The sequence below is a fragment of the Leptosomus discolor genome, chromosome 7, assembly GCF_034619465.1.
Source record: "Leptosomus discolor isolate bLepDis1 chromosome 7, bLepDis1.hap2, whole genome shotgun sequence".
NCBI classification, from domain to species: domain Eukaryota; kingdom Metazoa; phylum Chordata; class Aves; order Leptosomiformes; family Leptosomidae; genus Leptosomus; species Leptosomus discolor.
This window is the reverse complement of record NC_141397.1, coordinates 23,948,296-23,969,713: the sequence shown is the minus strand read 5'-3', so window position 1 is coordinate 23,969,713 and position 21,418 is coordinate 23,948,296. Positions and strand designations below refer to the sequence as shown.

Here is a 21,418-nt window from a genome sequence, read left to right as displayed (position 1 = left end):
CTGTATCTCCCCAGTCAGGCTACAAGGATGCCACGGGAGAACTAATTCCACCCTGCTTACCCAGTCAATGCTTCCACATTCCTCCAGTAGCCATCCTCACTTCCACTTTCCATGCACTTCTTTTAGTGCTTGAGTTCATTCCGGAGGTCCCTTTTCAGCCAAGCTGGCCTCTTTCCATGCCTCCTCATTTTCTTGCGCATCAGAGCGGACCACTTATTTTGCAAGCAAACCTCCCCTTCCTTGTGGTCTCACTTTATAGTGACAATACTTCAGCCACCATAGTTAATGTCATTTTGGCAGGTGGAAGAATTTGACAAGCAAAAGAACATTTTGCTGCTGTGTCTTACAGCTCCACTAGATGGTTGATAGATTCGTCTTTTGTAGAACTGATAAGCCTGAGATTGCCTGCAAGGGAAAGCTCTGTAATTCTCTGTTTAAAGGAACAGTGCCTCTGAGAGAAAGGGTCTACTTTGAGAGGTCCACTCTCTGAGAAGAAACAGCCTTCCTGCTGCAGCTATGCCAGCTGGAGACAACAGAGTGAAACACAGGTACACAAATCATTCACATCCAAAATTTCAAACACAGCTTTCACTGCAAACGATTTTGCAGGCAAGAATGAGCAATGAAAACACATTGCCTATTTTCATCAAATGATTATGAAATAACTCAAGGAAATATTCTGCTGCCTCCAGTCACTAGTCTATATTTTTCTGGCGCACAGCAAAAGTACGGCATTCAAGCGAGTTTGGTGAGATGCATATGTAGGCTCTTTTACATCAAGTTTTTAGAGTGGATACTAGTAAAGAATGAATGCATACAAGTTGCCAGCTGAGAAATTACTGAGCAGTTCTCATGGGAACACTCATTTTGACACCATCTATTCAAACATCTCTGCTGATGGGAGAACAGAACAGAGCACAGGGCAGTATTTCACTGATTTGACACTAGTATCCTCCCAGTTGAGGCGTTCCTGTGATGGCATTTTAGGGTACAGAAGGGCAGAATTTCAGTGGAAATGGGGATGTCAAGCTGGAAATCTAACTGACAGGGCAAAGAACAGAACACCAGATGACTCACCTTCCTGCCTCAAACTTTACCTCTAACCAAAACAGAGGATAATGAATTAGACTATAGCAGCATCAACAACAAGATTAGTTAAAAGTAATTCTATAAAAGTAATTAAATAAATAAATAAATAAAATCAACAGCAGATAAACATACTGGTTTTGCTTATCAAGAAGTGTTTTGCACTGTTCAGCTCCAACACTGCAGTGAATTATAGGAGTGCTTAGTTTTCTACATATGCACAGTTCCACTAAAATTAATGGTATTACTGGCATGAAGTTACTTAATTTGAAATAATAGCACTACTCAGAATGCCTGAAGTTACTAGTTTATGCAAGCTTTTGCAGGCTGAAAATCTACAGCAGCATTTTATTACTTGCTCTGAGCCAGTTAATACTCACACAATAAAAGTGCTATGTATGTATGCATACAGAAAATGGAGCTGACAGTGAGAAACCAAGCAGTCAGCCAAGACTGACAAGCAGGAAAATTCAGGCTTATTCAATATAATGTTCTATCTTCATAACAATGTCTACTAACACCCTTGCTAGTCAAATGAAATATGAAAGATTTTAATAGAAATATATAAGGCTTACTTGTGTTTTGTCATCTTTAGATCATGGCAAAAATGGCTGAAAAACCTCGCATAGAATAAGTGCATGACTGCATGCTCCTTTCCTCCGATGTACAAATCCACAGGCATCCAGTAGTCTGCTAAGTCACTACTAAAGGGCCTGAAAAAAAGGCAATTATAGAAAAAATACAATGTGGAAAAGAAAGACTAGCTCTACTAAAGTAGCTCATTATAGTTGACTGGACACTACTAAGAGCAATACACGTGTAATAAAACTTTTATTTTGATATCAGATCTTTTAATTTTTAAGAAGTGATATGCTTATTAAATTATAGACAATAATTTCCGCTGAGACACAGACCCACAAAAATATTATTTTCCTATATTTTAGGCAACCAACTATGATTTCACATCTATTACCTGAGAAAGTGATGAAAATATTTGTTTGCTCTTTAAATTATTTTTTTATAAATACCCTGTGGCTAGCCTTTAAATTTTTTAGTATTTATGAAGTTTTACATACCAATACATCAGAGTGAAAGACAGAAGACATGCCCACTCAAAATAGTTCATTTCTTTTAATCAGAGGTTTCCATTGTTGCCATTAGAGGGCAACGAAGCAGTTTAAGTCTGCAAAACACTCTGAAGAGTCAGATGGGTCATTGCACTCCAACTGAAGGATGTTCGATGAATTTACAGTAAATTTGTCACTTACAGTGTATTTACTATGTCACTGGAGGTCACCTGCATGGTTTCCTAGCACTGCTTACTGCTTCATTAAATATTGTTACGTGTTCTGTAATAGGCTCCTGCCTGCAAAACACCATTTGTATAGATCTTCTTTAATGTATGCTTTATGGCTCCGTTCTAAAAAATTTACTTGTTTTGTCAGTCTGTTTGATTATTCCATCTGTAATTTTCATAATAGCAAGCCTTTTTTCCTCACAGATGAGCCCAGGAGCAAATAGTGGAATTCATGTCTTTAGTGAAACAAATCAAAACTAACTTGTTCACAAGGTTCTAAAATCAACAGAGTAATTCTCCCAAACTCTAGACCTGTGAAATACAGTTTATGGAAATAAAGGGTTTACATATACACAGTTTAGCTAAAAAACCTAAATAAATAATCAAATGGAGGTAGCGATCTACTGCAGAAGTCCATATAAATGTTCTTATTTCAATATAAACCAGATTTAGCTACACTAAGCTGTTACATCCAACTATTTCTTTTTCAACTTCTGGAAAAGTCCCTCTTGTCCACACACAAAAAATATTTCAAACTGTCACTGGAGAGGAAGCAATCCGCCTAACTTAATAATATTAATAATAAATTCACACTATCACTAGAAAATAATTAAAATTAGCATGAAAGTGCTGCCAATATGAAAAAAATAATTGGCCCAGTATGTATCACTCAGTATGTAGTATGCACCCAGACACTGCTCTGGCCAACAAACAAACAAATAAATCCCCAAACAGCCCTACATGTGGTATCAATATCTTAAAAATGCAACTCTCTATCTTCCTCAGACTACACAGTAGAGCTGTTTCACTGCTTCCTCTTTGGAGAAAACAGTGCTATGGGCAGCACTACTACAGGCAGATTAAGAAGCTGAAAACCAGCTGAACAACTACATCTATCTTCCCACACTCTCCATGCTGTAGCCACTAATACACAGCAGATGAAAAATCTCCTTGCATTACTTATGCATACAGTCAAAGTGCCAACACAGCAGGAGCTTGCTGTGGTGCCACTTCACCTTAGGTCTGAGAACGAGGAAGTAGCAAGCATTGCTGGAACACACAAGGAGAGAAACGAAGGTGCCGTTCTTGGCAGCTGGATGTTACACTGGCCTTACCGGTGGAAAAGCACTCTGTCCACACACTGAACTACTCAGTGTATTGCCAGGGAGGGTACATTCCACGCAACTTACCAGACTCTCAAAGAGAGTCACGGTAGGCTGTCATTCTTGATGGCACCCTCCACTAAGGACTAGCTTTAGCTTCCAGCTGAACATTTCTTCTGTGCTCTGCCCCATAATGCCCATTCATGCAAACTTCTGCCCGTCACCCTGTAGCTCCTGTGCTTACACAGTTACATCTCACATCCTGCTCTTGTGGATCTCCTGGCATGGGAGCAAACAAATGCCACATTTTTAAAGCAGTTCCTAGTCCACCCTGCGCGGTGCCCAGGCTAGAGGGCAGGCACAAAGCCAGGGTAGCGTAGGGTTTACGCCACCTTCTGCAAAGGCCATTAGCAGCTGGGAGGACCAGAGTGTCTGGCCTCTTCCTTCCCTTCTATTCTGTGAAGCGGGCTTGCCCTGCAATGGCCCTGTGCCCACAGCCCTCACCTGTCCGTGTTGTGAGGGTCAGTGTACCTCAGGTAGTACCAAGCGGAATCAACAAAGGTATCCATGGTATCGACCTCTCGCCGTGCTGCTGCCTTACACCTGAGTGCGAGAGAAGGAGAAAAGCTATTTTTAGATAAGTGACAAGCTTGGAAAAAAACAACCCTGTACAGAGTGGCCATGAAGTCATTTAGATTGAAAACTGAACAGGTCTGAACGGTCTGAAGAATGACACATTCAGAAAAGTCCAACACCAGTAACAGAGCCAACTTCCCTTCCCTCTCCCTCCCAAACCAAACAAAATGCAAACCAAAAAGAAGCCTGAACAGCTATTACATCCAGAGATAGCTGAAGACAGCACCACACTGGACAGCCCTCTCAATCGTATGTTCCTGGAATTTTTTAGAATTGCCATTTTAAAAGAAACAAAGCAAGTCTTAAAGCACAGACAAACATACTTTGCCATAAAGTTAATGGGTACTGAATATATGACACACTCGTTAGGTACCAGCAGACAAACCATTTTGCTGAACGTTTAGCAGAAGGAAGAGGTGGTTGCCTCTCACTGATTCTATGTACAAAAAGGTCTTCGCAGATTCCATTTATCATCTTCAGAAAAAATGAACTTAGTTTAATTTCAGCTTTCACTGAGATGTAGAAAATCTCTCCTAGACATTATAGCACAATACTAATTTGTGATTACGGCAAATCGGTTTTTGCTTGGAGTTATATTGGCAGCCCTGGGCAACAATTTTAAAATAAATTTTAGAAACCTGGGTTACTTCCTGATAATTTACCCTGAATATAAATTGTTTGTGGGAGACAATAATCACATTTAATAAACTTCCATTTGTTGTAAATCATCCCTCTTTAAAACTCTTACTGTTAAAACAATGGGATTATGCTAATGTCAATAAAACATTGCAACCTGTGACATACTTCTATATAAATACCACTGGTTGCATGTAACAAATGTATACAATTTGTAACTGTATGTAAATTTAATGTATGTATATGTGTAATAAATATACCTAACAAATGGGGACTGGCTATTTAATGTTTTCCAACTGCATATTTACTCTCTGATTAGGCTTGATGACGGAGCTGCAACATGTATCTGCCTGTCTGCCCGATACTTCAGCTTGGCTTGCTGAGGCAAGTTTGTAAGAGTATCACCATGTAACACCTTCCTTCACTCTGTCTCTGCCCTGCATCCTTCTCTACGAGCAAGTTTTTCTTTCAACAGGAATAACGTAGTAAAGAAATTTTACTTTCAACTGCTTTTTAATATAGAATAACCATTTTATTAAATTGTACATATAAGCAGAGACTTGGCTATTGTAAAATAATGCTGTATTACTTTGAAACAGAATGGCTTTTCAGTCAAAAGCAAGAATACTTTACAGTCATTGAACCGTAATTATGTCTGCTTTGTGCCTCTGATGTTGCCTGTACACTAAATGGACATGGCTTATTAACACAGAGACAGCATGGGCATCTTTCAAAGTGTATACAATTTATATCAATACTGTGATTACAGGCACAATACTGTAATCTCATTAGACGATCTTCAGACAACTAACACAATTACCTGGACTTGTATAACAATGAATAACTTGGGCATCTCCTCCCGTTCATGATTGCTAACATTACTGTCACTCAAATACTCACAGATTTTTGTATCTTTCCATCTTGCTTTCCTCATTAATTCTAGATATTAAATGCAACTAAAACACACACACCCCCCCATTACTGGAGAGAAGGACTGAAGAAAGGCATGATGTAATTTCTCAGAGCAAGGAAAACCAAGGAAGACTATGCACTCATAAAAGTAATAGCTCAAAGGATTTGAAACTGTAGCACACATATGGATGAGAAATACTGAAGATAGCTGTCAAACAGGTGAGAATTAAGAAGACAAATAAAGGTGAGAATTAAAAAAAAAAAAGTTAATTTCAGGAAACTACCGCATTTTAGGCTAAGAAACTAATCCTGTAAGCCTTTATTTCTGACTAAACAAGTGCCCTTGATTAACTTCTAAGTAGGGCAGCCACACTAACTATGCAGAAACCACAAGGATTTGCTATATGTTGTAAGTACATTGTTGTCTGGTAAACAACAAAATCATTTTTGAATTAAGGTCAGGAGGAAGCCAAGAATGCAGACAGTGACTTTCAGTCACATCAGGAAAATTTTTCAGTTGAAATTATGAATTGTAGAACAAGACATTTCTGGGAATTTTACTAAACCTGGGGATCTTGTTCAGTAAGGCTTCACTGCAAAAGTCACACTTTAAAATACACTATGATAAGTAATTTAAATAGGCATAACTGAGAAGAAATTTTTTATGCAGAAACATGGAAGTAAATGTGTTTTACATAAAATACATGTTATCAACAAAGATTAAAATACATGTTCCCAGCAAACCACAGAACTGCTGTGTGTAAGTTACCTAATTAGAAATGAAAACTACACCAATATTCTACCCTTCAAATGTTAAAATAAAGTTAGATGTTATGAAACTGCTGCATTATCAATGACAGCCCAAGCACCATTTATATGTCTGATTCCCCTGCCTGGCAGTCTGATAATGTACTTCCCATTTGATCCGTCTATTAGCAGCAGCATTGCATTGCACTGCTGATGAAAAACTTCGCTGAGACACCTCATGTTCTACCAGTTCCTTCTGCAGAACCTGTATGCAAACTCCAGTGTACAGAGTACCTAAGCAGCCCTCAGGATTAGACAACTGATTGCCATGACATATCTCTCACTATTTAATTTAGGCTGTTTTATTTCTTAAAACAGCTAGACTAGAAACAATAAAGATAACAGCATAGACAAGATGCATATACTTACTGTCTTCTTTAATCTAAATTACATACTGTCATCTGTAATGTACAGTGAATGTGATTCTTCATGATAAAGAACTATATAGCTGAGGAAACACTTTGTTGTTGTACTATTGCTAAGAAAATGAACACGATGTTAGTTTCCTTAACAAAAGGACATAATTCAATAATCATTATAAGCTTTATAAGAACTCTGCTGCCGAAAGATAATGAAAATGATTGCAGTAAATGAAGTGAGAAATATTGTTAAGAAATGGGAGGCAGGGAGAAAATCATTCTGTTTTCCCTTTTTTTTTTCCCCTCCAACTTAAAACCAGTAAGCTTTGCTTCAGCTTGTTTATCAATAAATAGCAGTGGGTGTATGTGTTGCAAAAAAAAGGAGTTTTACAGAGTATATAAGAAAAAATCCCCTCTTCTGGGTCAGACTAAACATCATTCTGGAGTTACATCCTGTCTCAGAGTGGTCAGTTGTCAACACTTAAGGAAAGAGCACAAGAAACAGGCAGGTACGAAGCAATCTCTCCCAGTCTGCCGTAAATGCAGCATGGGCTTACCTTGGACAGGAACAGTTCACCCATTCTGGAGCGGTTTCTAAAGGTGAGGCTCCTTTTCCTGTGAAGGTGGTTACATTGGGCAACACCACAGGTAAGTCTTCATAAGGCACGGGGACAGTGCCGCATGTCTGGCAGTGAATGATAGGAATAGGTGTTCCCCAGTACCGCTGTCGGGATATTAACCAGTCTCTTAATTTGTCACTTGTTAGGTCTCCACCTATTCTTTTATTTTTGGCCTCCTGGGTAATAGCTTTTAAAGCCTCCTGCCGAGTCATGCCTGTGATCTGATTTAAAAAAAACCAACCAAACAAAAAAAACACGAAAAAAGAGTAGCAGAAGAAAGAAAAATTTATACTTGCTGTCAGTGAAAATGCAAGAACAGACAAAAAAGTCACAAACACAATTTCTGAGAGTTAAAGTTTATGAGCCTCGTATTAATCTCCCCCTTCCCGCTGCTTAACATCCTCCTATCCAAGATTATTCATGTACCAGCTACTCATTTAAACCCTCTTGCTCAAAGGATAATGATGGTCTGAATAGAACAAAGCTAAGAAAGTCTTGTAGAGCCCTTCAGCCTTTATTGGCACATATTTGCATTTACTGTTGATATTTTAATCAATTGCTGTATGCTGAAACTTCCAGAATATCACCAACACAAGGTAGAGACATGAAGTGCGAGTGGTAAAACAGCTTTCTTTCTCCTGTGTTCATTTGAGGTTTTTCTATTCTTGTTCATTTTAGGTTTTTCTATTCTTGCTTTCACATACATCCTAACCACTTAGACCCTGCCTGTCATGTAACAGAGTATGAGCTTTGTGTATGCTATCAAATGCATTTTTTCAAGAGCTATAACACCATATATATCTTATTTAAAGATAAGATTTCAATGTCACTTCAGACAGATAAGTTAGCATAAAGGCTAACTTTCAGTGAATACGTAGAAAAAGGACTAGTATGATAATATTTAGCTTAAAAATCTATTGAGATGATGAAATAAGAATAAACTTTTAACATAGGTTTAATTATTCAGTTTCCATTGTAAAACTCAGACTAATACTGTACCTTACTCTCCTGTACAAAAGGAATAAACTCCTTTTATTGCTACAGAAGAGCCAACATATTTCACCATTAAATTATTCCTAGAAATTTCGTAGCAAAAGCCTGCCCGTATTCTTAAAAAAACCCCACCCAAAAATCCCTTTAATCATACAATAATCATATCTGGCACACTTAAGGAAACAGATGTAGTTTGCATTGTTATTGTAAGTTGGAAAGAACTCCATACTTGCATACCCACCTCTGCAGAATTAATGACTTTCTCCAAACCATTTGGCAACGTCTCAATGACTTTAGTGAAAGAAATACCCAGATTCTTAGCTACTGCAGCATCTTCTGCACTAGTACTAGGAATTCCTAGGAGGGGAGAAAAAACAAATCAGTTCTGGAATTGACTAACATGGATATCAATCACCAGTTTGAGGATAAAATTTTATTTCTATGCACTCTCTTTATAATGACTTATGTTTGCCCAAAGGAGTCTAAAAATCTAAGAACAATAAAAATGTTTTCATGTTCTTTAAGCAGTGAAATTCAAGCAGCAATAAATTACAGACACATTTCTCCATTTCTTTGTAATCTAAATGTTCATCAATGCCCTCCCTCAGAAAAGGCTGAAAATTTGATGATTCTGAAAAAGTCTAAAAATAAAGCTACAAAATTTGGATAAATAACAAAATTTTCAATACAGTTATATTATCTAAATAATATATTTAATAATATATTTAGATAATACAAATTTTAATCTATTTGCTAATATGAGAAACAGTGAAATAGTCCTCTTGTTTCAACAGTAAATTTAATCTCTAATTTCATACTTCATTAAAATGTACCACAATACAACAGGCTCTAACATTACTATCCCTTTAACTTATTATGAAAGGCATGATTTGTTTATAAACTCCAGAAAACAATTCAAATAACCCAAATTTTCTATTCAGAATGTAACTACTGAGAGCACTTCCTACTGCTGTTCAAGTCAGTTACAGGAGTCACAGTACTTATGGCCCCTGATGCTATCTTTCCCTTTGCATCTTATTTTTTGGGACACAGATCGTAGATCTACTTTAGCGGACTACCTTTCAGGGTGAGTTAAGAACTTTCTTAACTTTATCATCACATGTATTCTGAAATAACATTGATATACTAAAAGATTTATTATTTCCACAGAGAGATACATATTTCTGCATATTTTTTCCTTTCACAATAATTTAGCTAATATTTTGAACAATTCTGCACAATTGCTGTCATCTTTAAAGGCAAAGAAACTTACTCCAATGAACCAATGCCAACATTAAGTTGGTGAAAACTAAAGACAAAAACTCTCACAATATTGCTGAGCACATTAGAATTATTAACATAGAAACTACTTAATTCAAAACCAGTGTAACAATTGTTTTTGTTCAGGCAATGAAATGTCTGCTATACATTAACTCTGTCAATGTATGGAAGTTTGGAAACAGATAACTAAAGAAAACCAAGCAACCCCCCCCCGTGACAAATAACTCCTTAACTAGCAAAATGCAGAATCGCTATTTTATCTTTCCAGCAGATGTACGCTCTTGCCATTTCAAGGCCCTATTATAAAGTAATGTATGTATCTTAATTTGTCAAAGAGCCCGGCAGCCTGCAACAGGTGGCTTCACAATATGCTCTACAAATGGAAAAACGCAGGTCCCAGTTTTGGGTCTTCCTTCTTTTGAAAAGATGATGCTATTAGTGTACATTTGCAAAGCTCAACAGCTGGCATCCAGAACTTCCTGGGAAGAGCTGGGCTGTTTCCAACAGACATAAGGCCAAAGCATGTGCCAGTGAGCAAGCTGGAAGCTTTTAATGAAAAATAAGATTAAGTATCTCAATTATTTGGCCTCTCTTACATCAGGAAAAGTTCTGTTTCTCAAAACCATATTCATTTCTAAAGTATAAGATGTGGGCATGCTATAAGTAAGGTATACAGCCAAGTGGGTAATTTCTGTCAGCCTCGTGAGGGTCATCCAAGCCATTTTTGCATAGTCAGCTGGTTTTATTCAGCCCAGCTGTTTTGCAGCAACAGCCAATGTTGGCAGTGGTGTAGAAAAAGTAGCAGCTCCAGGGAAGGAAAGAAGTATCACAACAGGAAAGCAACAAAAGGGAGCTAGGGGATAAGGAAGGTAGTGGAAAGGGGGAAGAAGAAATAACTGTTTCCTAGTAGGACTGGCATAGAACATTGCCTGCTCAATGCAGCCGAGATGAGACTACAGCAAAGCACAAGAGTAAAGAGAAAGCTCGGTGGGTGCAGATTAAAATGGACACCATTTTTAAAAGTTAGTATCATTTCTACTTTCTCTTAGAAGGACAGTCACTCATCTAACCGTATAGTACTTAGCCACCCAAGTAGAGGGGCTAGGCTCACTTTGCAGGAAGGGAGTCAGACAGGCTGCTTCATACAACAACTTGGAGAACAGAATGCGCTCCAGGCGATTCTGAGTATCCTCTAGCAAAGCCCTTCCCCCTCTGCTCCTCTGCTTATGGATCCTCAATCCTAAATTAGGTGCCTTAAATTATGGGAATGCTTCCTTTAGAGATAAAGGATCCAAGATAACTATCCAAGACTACCTGAACAGAATTATTACTATTTGAATTATTTACTGACTCAACACAAATATTAGCAGATAAAAGTCAAACAGGAAGTTTTGTACATTTACTGTCTGAAACATTTCTCTACAAGGATGCACATAATTTACGTAAACATAAGACACGAAAAAATGTAAAAGTTTAGGTTGTTTGCAAAATATTTATGTCAAACAATGCTACAGTTCTCTTTTGATTAAGGATGGTAGGAGACAGCCAAATACACATGCACTATAGGTAATCAGTCCTAAAATACGCAGATCCTCAAATTTACCTCATTAAATGTACTGATTTTATAATATTTCTGTTAAAATCTATCATCCTGTAAATCTCTTCCCTCCAGACAGACGCCACATAACTACTTTTCCCTTCCTTCTTCACTAACGAAGAACAGGAAGGAAGAAAGAGTTCAAAGTCCAGAAGAGAGTCACTGTGTTCAAAGATCTACCGCAACAGTATCTCGTGCTCAAACACAGCAACTAAAAACTATACTATTCCACTTACACATTAAATGTCACATACCTATTTTAGTATCAAGAAAATTCTCAAAATTGTTTTTGGCTGAGATGACTACAGGAATCTCCTGATCAGTAAGCAAATTCACAGCTGTCACTGAAGTGAGTGAGTCTGAAAACAAATGTAATGACCATGGTAAGTAAAATATGACAGAAGATATACTAAGAACGTTACTTACTATTAGAACTCAGTTTATGTTAAACATGCATGAAATTTAAATTACAATCTTGTTTGAAAAAGAAAGAAAATGAAAAGCCTAATCACATTTCTAAAAGCTCAGACACATCAAAATCCTCAGTAAACCAGACATAAATTTTCATGATGAGAAAACATACTGAAACACCTGAATAAAAACAGAGTAAGATTTGGATTACAGTAAAAATTTGAGTCCTTGACCAAAATGCAGGCCTCCTGCAAAATTGTATGAATTGACTCTAGTAAGCCCTGAATCATATACTAGCACATGTTATTACAAAATTACGCAAAAAAAATCCAGTTACTCAGATGAAACTGAAGGGGAGCATATATCCTATGCTTATAATTTGCTTTCTTACAGAAGAACTACAAAACATGAGAAATATTGACCAGTGTAAAAAAAAAAAAGGCCTAAATAACCTACTATTGATTTCCAAACAGAATATTCATATTCATATTAGAGATGAGGAACCCAATGTCCACAGGGAAGGGGAGAGAGAAGAGGAGAGAATCAAGGATGAGAACTGTGATAAACTAAAATTGACTTACAATCTGTAGCTTGGGTGGCTCAACAAGAAGAAAATCAAATCTGAATACTCCAAGTTTTGAGGACTCAAACCCCAGAGATCAATTTGGACCTGTTTGTAATTTTTTCAGTGCCTTTAAGTTGATTATATTGAAAATAATTAGAACAATTAAAATACAGATAAAATGCTAAGAGCTTCCTTTCACCTATCTTCACAGCTAAGCTGAGGAAAGTCTTAGACATAAAATCTGTTTGAAATAAAGTAACAGCATTTTTGAGAATAGGGCTACTACATCTCACCACTCTTCTTAGCACAATTTATTTATGATTACTATTTTTTCAAATTTCAGGTGTCCGAGATACCCATACTCTAAGAAAATTTCTCACGTACAAACTGCACATAGCTTTCCTTCTCTGTTTTAAAAAAGTACAAAAGGAATCATTTCACTCTTTAAAAGCAACTAACCAAAAAGGCTCATGAACAGGAAGCTGAGTGGGTACGACAGTGTGCTTTTAAAAATAACTTCTTTCTTCCACCCAGCAATAATTTTAATTTTATGCTTGAACCCAAAAGAATAACTTCCGTTTATGAAGGCACTCTTTCTTGTGCTCATTTGCTCTCATCATTATTATACTAGCTGTAAAGAGATGATGTTACAGTTACAAATGTAAAAGAACATATGCATAGTTTTGTAATGAGACAATGAACAATGTAAAAGCTGGGCATGAGCCAGCAATGCACGCTCGCAGCCCAGAAAGCCAGTCGCATCCTGGGCTGCATCAAAAGAAGCGTGGCCAGCAGGTCGAGGGAGGGGATTCTCCCCCTCTACTCCACTCTGGTGAGACCCCACCTGCAGTGCTGCGTCCAGCTCTGGGTCACCAGCACAAGAAAGACATGGACCTGCTTGAGTGAGTCCAGAGGAGGACCACGAAGATGACCAGGGGCTGGAGCACCTCCCCTATGAGGACAGGCTGAGAGAGTTGGGGTGGTTCAGCCTACAGGAGAGAAGGCTCCGGGGAGACCTTATTGTGGCCTTCCAGTACCTAAAGGGGACCCATAAGAAAGCTGGGGGCAATCTTTTCAGCAGGGCCTCTTGGCAACAGGACAAGGGGTAATGGTTTTACAGTAAAAGAAGGTAGATTCAGACTAGATACAAGGAAGAAATTTTTTTACAGTGGCTGCCCAGAGAGGTGGTAGATGCCCCATTCCTGGAAACATTCAGGGTCAAGTTGGACGGGGCTATGAGAACCCTAAATATGTCCCTGCTTACTGCAGGGCGTTGGACTAGATGGCCTTTAAAGGTCACTTCCAACCCAAACCATTCAATGATTGTAAGGGTCAAATCTTTAACTCAGACAACTCACACTGTCAAAACTAGAAGACTTACCAGATTCTAAATTAACATAAATTTTTCTACGCTAAAATTGAATGTTTGAAAACTGGTTCCTCATCTCTATTTAAACAATAATAGCCTAAAACACAGAACTGAACTCCAAAAGTAAAGGTACTAGAACTTTAAGCTACTTTGCCCTACAACAGCTTTTTTTTCCCCTCTCCTAGAAAATGTAAAAGTATACCCTCCTAATATTTAAATGAGAACACAGTGAAGAAAGGGAGTGATAAGACTATCTCTGTTATAAAGATAACAATTACAATTAACTAAAATTTTAATGTTACTGGTGATTTTTTTTTTTTTAAATCCTGGTTAATGTGAAAATATGGTCTATTCAAGGCCATCCAAACTTTCTTTTTACTTAAATGCCATTGTTGGCCCTTCATATGTACCATGGCTGAAATGCAAATCAAAGTCCATGTCAAAATTATTCTCCTTTATGTTCACTTCTTTGGAAAATACCAGCCTGTGCTTTGAAATGCTCAAGAAATAGTAAGAAATATCACTCAATTTCAGCTGAAGAATGCATATAAGTATACCTACAAGTAGCAGGAGTACACAACAAAAGCAAAGCTATGATTCTGAAATTGTGCCTCTTTTTCAAGGACTTAAGGCTGTCATTATTCTGAATGACAGTTTCTTAATTTAGCTCAACCAAAAGGTGAAGTTTATTGATTAAAGACACTAAAAAGCCCTTCCAAGTATTTCCACATAAAACCAATATAAACAAATATACTGTTGTCATTATTAAAAACAAATTTTGCACTTGTGTGGTTTGACTTAAAGCACAAGATCCAACAAAGATACAGGCACATGCAAGGATGTGCGTTTCTGCGGTTAGTGCTTTAATTCGGCAAGAACTGCGAATTTGTTCCTTTGTTTCATAACAAAAATTCTCCAAGCTTTGCTTAGCTCTGAGACAAGGGCTCTACATACTCAACACATTCAGGCTCCATTTTTTTCTGCCAAAAAGCAAACTTTTTTAAGGTTAAGAAATGAAGCACTCAAAAATAAAGCAGGTTCTGTGCAGTATCGCAATTTCCCATAAGAATCCTGCTTCATTGCTGTTGACATCGGGTGTTACATAGACAATGAAGCCTCATCTTTACCAGTGAGGAAAAAAATAAATACTGAAGACCAGCCTGAAATGGAAAAAGAAAAAATTCAGTATACACGTATTTACCCTTGTAACTTTCACGTTTTCCAAACAACAAAAAAATAGTAGGCCAGGGATGCTAAATATAGGTGGAATGGGTGGTAAGAGCCTTCAGGAAACCAGTTAACATCAATTAAAGAATTACCACTTATTTGTAACCTCTGTACAAGTCATGGCCTTCCATAGGGATACTCCGAATTTACACCATTAGAGTCTCGTATTAACTAAAGATCTGCACAGGACAGTATTATTTTGCTATCTATCCATGATCCACTTTGCTCTGTATTAGTGATCTACTGCTCTCTTTATATTCCATATGACGGGAAGAGATCACTGTTGGTGCAAGAGTTGGTTCTGCTGTTTTTGTGCTAACGTCAAATTACCATATAGCCGTGAGATTCTCCAATGGGCTGACATAGTTAGAGTTGGACTATTCACTTCTGGTACATGAGGAAACAAGAATCTGTTCCATGTTTTTATGTACTATAAAATGTTACAGCCATTATAAAAGGAAGAATTCTAATGTAGCTGCTCTTACCACATCTGAAGCCAGGACAGGCTGATGTGATACTGTTTGACACATACCAAGAATAAAAAGACCTGCTCCTTCTTAACAGGAACAGCTCCTGCTCAGCTTGACACACATTGTCTGAAGATCATTCTCTACAACTGTTACTTTTCTACAACAAAATGCAGTATGAGAAAAATGTCACCTTTCCCTGGGATGAACTCCCTCTGAAAGACTTCCTTGAGACTGCTATTCCCATGCAGCACTCTGTGAGTCGGTAAGATATATAAATGGGAAGCTCCATAAATTGCTTCAGGTGTATAGGTGTAAGCTGATAGCTTCTCTCCTGTTACTTTACCATTAATCTGAAAAAAAGCAGAAAAACTCCCATTGGAATTGCAGTGGTTTTAGATTCCACTTCCTTTTTATGCAACTAACAAATTTACATCACCCTGTAGAAATACACAGTTCTGAATACAAAGCCAGACGCATTCCCACTATAGGCAGTTTCCAGAATCAAACCTTGACAAAATTTACTTTTAAGACCTTGAGAAAGTTGCTTTACAGTCTTGCCTCAGTTTATCCAAATATATCTACAAATTTTTTTTTTTCTAAAACCGTATGTAATATTACATTGTGCTACTGAACTAGATTCAGTCCCTGGTTAAGTAACCTGGAATCCTTCTATTCACTTTTAATATGCATGCACTGTTTCCAAGAAAGAAATGAGATATTACTTCTGAAATCTAAAGAGAATTTAAGATTTTCTCAGCTACCAGGCTTTCCACCACACTTCTCTGATGAAGTCAATGCTGCAACTTATGTAGAAGAATAAAATAACAAAAGGTGGCACCACATTAAAACAACTGCACATAAAACATGAGTAATAAAAATAGAAGACTGCTTAAGAATTACCACCCAGAACTATCAACAGACTTTACATTTTATGTCAGTTAACTGTGGAGTGTATGGGGGTCTTAGATGGAGACTTTTCTACAACAGTTATTGATACACCTTTTCAGAAATGATTGCTAAAAAAACCTTAAATACAAAAATGCACCTTCTAGCAGTGTGCCATTCAGAAGTATTAAGACAGTTTAAGCTGTCTCAATTTGAAGTTCCCAAAAATTCAGTACTTTAAAATAAGAAGTAACTTTTAAAACGTTAGATCAGAGTAAATAAGCACAATAAAGCTTTGAAGCACAATAAAGCTGAAATTCCATCAGGGTCTCCGAAAAGCTCTTCTGTCACTATCACTCAAGAGGCCTTTTGCATCTCTTGTGAAAAATGGGAAAATCTGAAGTCCTTCTGTAGATAATTATAATTTTCTTGAGGTTTCCTTCCTCTCCTTTTCTTTTCATCTAGACTTCTTTGTAGGTCATCGCTACCTAATTGTATGGTTTTCATTATTTTAATTACTGTATGTAATAAAATGAAATAAATTACAGATGTAAGTAAAGTGGTTTACCTGAGGTCAGCCTGGGTCTGACAGAGAAGGTGCTATGCAGAGAGGAGCAGAAGCCCAGCTAGATCCCAGCTGACTGGTGCCATGCCACTTTATACTGCTCTTGGCACTGCTCCCCTAAATGACCTGGCTTTCAGGAATGCTTATTAGCTGGCATGTATTTTGGCAGAAATCCACACAGCCAATTTGTATCTGATGTTGCACTTGAACACACAAACACTCTCCTAAGGAGGATAGCAGAGAGTACCTCTTCAACCCAAAAGTGTGTTCTTCAGATATGTTGGTCTGGGCATGAATACATAACAATCTCTTTTAGTAGGTTTCAAGCTTTTTTAGATCTGAAAATCCATTCCCATCACTCACTTCAGGTGTTGTGGTTAGCCCAACCAAAATAGCAGCATTGAAATTTTTGACTCACCTTTAGCAAGAAGTCAAGACAGCATCCAGTGCAGTCACCTATCCAATTTGCTTGCATTTCTTTTATACCATACCACTCAGGGAGATCAGACAAAGCATCAAACATCGCCTAATGCAATAAAAGAAAGAATTAGGACATTCATCTTTTGTAAGCGTACAAATTAAGACTAGGGGTTTAATTATAACTAATAGCAAAATGATAAGGTGCTGGTAAAAACATAGGAAGAGGTGGTTTTACACTGCTGCTGCCTCAAATTCTTCTCTTTGAGAGTAGAATTAATGTGGCGCAAGCCAGAGGTACGTTGTTATTAGAGACCTTGTTATTAGAAGAGGCCTCCCTTTTGAATGGCCTAAACCTTAAACACAGAATGAAATCTTTAGATGAATACAAACACAGAAAATATTCCCAGTGGGTGTAACTTGTGGGAAGGGTAAGTGACCTAATGAGCTGAACAAGACTACAAATACGTAAGAGATGTGTTTGCAGGTATGAAGCCTACATTTGGATTAGTTGTTCTAGACAATAGCCTAGAGATGGCAGTCAGACAAAAGACTTTACATGTCCTAAAATTTTAAAGCTCTGACTTAAAATGGCAAAATGGAGTTTCCAGCTGCCTATCTATTTTTTGTATTTCATATTGATATTTTACCAAGCACAACAGGCTGTAAAATTGAGTGGGATCTTTAGGTGATATCATTCTGTAAAAAAATCCCAAGCACTCAAATCATAATAATAAGGATTCATATTAAATTCAATATATATAAAAATATTATAATAATATAATTATTATAAGCAACCAGCAACAAAGCTGGGGAAGGGTCTAGAGCACAAGTCCTGTGAGAAGCAGCTGAGGGAACTGGAGTTACTTAGCCTGGAGAAGAGGAGGCTGAAGGGAGACCTTATCACTCTCTACAACTACCTGAATGGAAGTTGTAGCGAGGTGGGGGTCAGTCTTTTCTCACAACTAACAACTGATAGGACAAGAGGAAATGGCCTCAAGTTGTGCCAGGGGAGGTTTAGATTGGACATTAGGAAAATTTCTTCACCGAAAGGGTTGTCAAGCACTGGGACAGGTTGCCCAGGGAAGCGGTTGAGTCACCATCCCTGGAGGCATTTAAAAGACCTGTAGATATGGTGCTTAGGGATGTGGTTTAGTGGCGACCCGACAGTGTTAGGTTAACAGTTGGACTCAATCTTAAGGGTCTTTTCCAACCTAAATGATTTTATGATTCTATGATTCTATTATGCAGCAGAGAAGAAATTAAGTGTTGGCTCCTTCATTAGCCATAAGGTTCAATAGACAATCTATAACTTCTATGTGTATTTATACTCAGCAAGAGACATATCCATATATTTACATGCTTTCTGATGTGTAGCATGGAAGCATAACAGCCTATTCAAAGTCAACTAATATTTGCCTAAACAATTTGAAGAGTATGTCTTTAATAAATGAAATCTATAAAAAAAGGAGAAGATGTACAAAGGGATGGATAATTCAAAGTTCATCTCATTTTTCACTTCATAACACTTCACATTTTTGTTATGAATACTCCATGACTGTCCGAAATCTTTACTTTGGCAGAAGTACAGCCAGAGGCATGAGTCACTCAGACAGATGGTGGATATGTTGAACAATTACAGTAAAAATCTAAGAATAAGTCAACATGTTGAATAATTTTTCCTTCAGCTGTAACTCCCAACATCAAATGTGCAAGCTCTTTATTATCTCATTAATTGCTAAGAATCTGCAAGGATGGACAGTAGCTACTATGTGCTCCTCAAATTAAGTAGCGGGTAGTTAGATAATTAGTGAATATACAACTAATTCTTTTTTAACTGTTGTACGTTCTTAAATATTTTCAAAGTGAGATGCATAAAAGACATAAGAATTACTTTCTAGTTACTGGTCTGTTGTATACCTATCATGCAAAACACAACAAAGAGTACAGCCTTCATATATCATATTACATCACCACTTGGAATTATTATTGTTTTCTACATCCTTAAGAATCAAATTAATTTCCTGATGATTTATAAATAAAAGAATGGTAAGGTTTAGGAAGGTTTTTAATCATACTGTAACTTTAATCAGTTTTAGCTCACAATTCCAAGCATACTATATCACAGAAAATTCCAAATTCTCATTATTCTCATTAATTTTAGTGTTCCAGAGACTACTAAGCTTTATCTGCCATGAATAATCCATGTAACTATACACCTACCAAAGAATAACAAATAACTGGAGATATATATAGATATAGAGACACACAATACATGTACACATTATTTGTAAGAATTTCATGCATTTTAGAAAGAATTAAATTGTGCCAATACAGACAGAACTGGCTGGACACATTAGCATATTTTTATAAATTCTCCTGCTTGGATATCCATCCTAATCCACGTTACATTTTGCTGGCAGAAGCAGCTAAATGTGCATGTGTTCTACTGAAGCTGTGCAGACTCTAATTGCTTGCCAGCAAAACTTTCTAAATGTTTTTTCACTACAGGATTAATACATCAAGATCCTTAATACCAGTGTGATAATGATTTTGACTCTAGTTAGTTGGCCTTATTAGGAGCTATAGGCTACAGTTTGACTTAGCTTCACCTGAACAAAGACAACAAAACTTATTCTGCATGATGAGGCAGCCTAGCAGAGCTTGCAAACACAAACCCTTCACCTCTTAATATGCACATGAACAGCAGTATAGCGTGATAAAAAAAAGAAAAAACCTCTTAAAAATTTTCAACATGGAATTATGATTCTCTGTTCTTTGTACTCAACACCCTACGGTTTCTTGTCAAAGCTACAAATAGCAGGTGAAGAGAAAATGAACAACATGTAAAACAATAAGACTTTACATAGTGTTACAGAAGCAAAAAACATACAGTATGTATACTGCTAGCATGTTATTAAGTGTTTCTGGATGGTAAATTAATCTAGGATACTCACTAACAGGAAAGTAGAAAAACACATATTAATCCTTGCACACATGAATGCACTTGTACATTCAAAATTCATCTGTGCAAATTAGGAGGCTTTAAAAATTGCTTAAGGGAAGCAATTTTTTAAATTTTTTTAAAATTCTTTTAAAAAACTTTTTGTTTTCAAATCCAATTGCACTACACCCTGAAAAAACATAAATCTGCAAATATACATTAAAATTATTATTAAGTTAAAAAAGTTACATGTAGCTTGTTTGGGTACAGAAAACTCTTGAACTGAAGCTGACCAACGCTAGCACAGAAATTCCTGAATATTATAAGCTAGCGTTTGAAAAGTTAATATTTAACTACATGAATTTTGCTTCCGTGTTCTTTTTTAAAATCACTGCCGCGCTTGGTAAAACATCTTCTGAATCATTAAAGTAGTATAATGAATTCTGCTCCTATTATTATTTTGCAATTACTGATATGATTCCTTAAACAAAAATTCTGACCCCTAAAGGCACGTATAATGTAAAATAAAAAGACAATCAACAAGAAGATTCCCAGCATATAAGCAAATACACAAAAGTAAAACCATGTTGGATTCTGCAAGGGACAAAGAATGGCAGCATTACAATCCAGTAAGCAGAGAGTGATAAGCTTATCAAATAAACTCCATTTTCAAATTTATGATGATGACTTAATAGTGAGAAACTTGGAAACATTAGGTAGCAGAGTTTTTCTACTTTCATTTTTCGTGGCTCAGGAAGAGAGAAGAAAACGTCAAATGCAAACATCTAATTACAAAAGAAATGACTCCCATCTTAATTAAACACAAGTCAAGGCAAAGCATAAATACATTTTGGCAGTCTTCCAGATCTAAAGATAGGCAGACTCGGGAAAAAGCTAAAGAAATCAAACCTATGTTCAGGGATGAGAATGACTTCAAGGCTCTTACACTTTTAGGAAAGTTTGACTTAAGTGCTGGAGAAGCTCAAGATTCAGGATGAACTAACGTTTTACAGGACTGTTTTACTCTTTCAGAACACCTAGAAAATTCTGGCATAGCTAGGAGATGAAAGTCAACCAGCTCAGATAATCAGACAGTCACAAAATCAAGACGAGTGCTGAAAATCCATCACAGACAACTACGACCAAGTGTGAAACTAGAAGTAAAGCATTTGAAAGTGGAAAATGGATGTCTTATATACAGCTGTTTAGTCTGCTGAAGACTCAGAGAAAGAGAACTT

General features: G+C 37.0%; 1 protein-coding gene across 1 annotated transcript in view; it reads right to left on the bottom strand.

The window, feature by feature from the left end:
- LARS2 (leucyl-tRNA synthetase 2, mitochondrial) overlaps window positions 1-21,418 on the bottom strand; it is an 84,547-nt gene that overhangs the window by 27,778 nt on the left and 35,351 nt on the right. The window contains exons 7-13 of the mRNA XM_086467980.1: window positions 17,238-17,345; window positions 15,560-15,719; window positions 11,582-11,686; window positions 8,691-8,806; window positions 7,394-7,677; window positions 3,991-4,089; window positions 1,662-1,799 (exon numbers count right to left, since the gene is read on the bottom strand). Coding sequence (XP_086324106.1) covers window positions 1,662-1,799; window positions 3,991-4,089; window positions 7,394-7,677; window positions 8,691-8,806; window positions 11,582-11,686; window positions 15,560-15,719; window positions 17,238-17,345 — 1,010 coding nt within the window. The remainder of the gene's footprint in view (window positions 1-1,661; window positions 1,800-3,990; window positions 4,090-7,393; window positions 7,678-8,690; window positions 8,807-11,581; window positions 11,687-15,559; window positions 15,720-17,237; window positions 17,346-21,418) is intronic.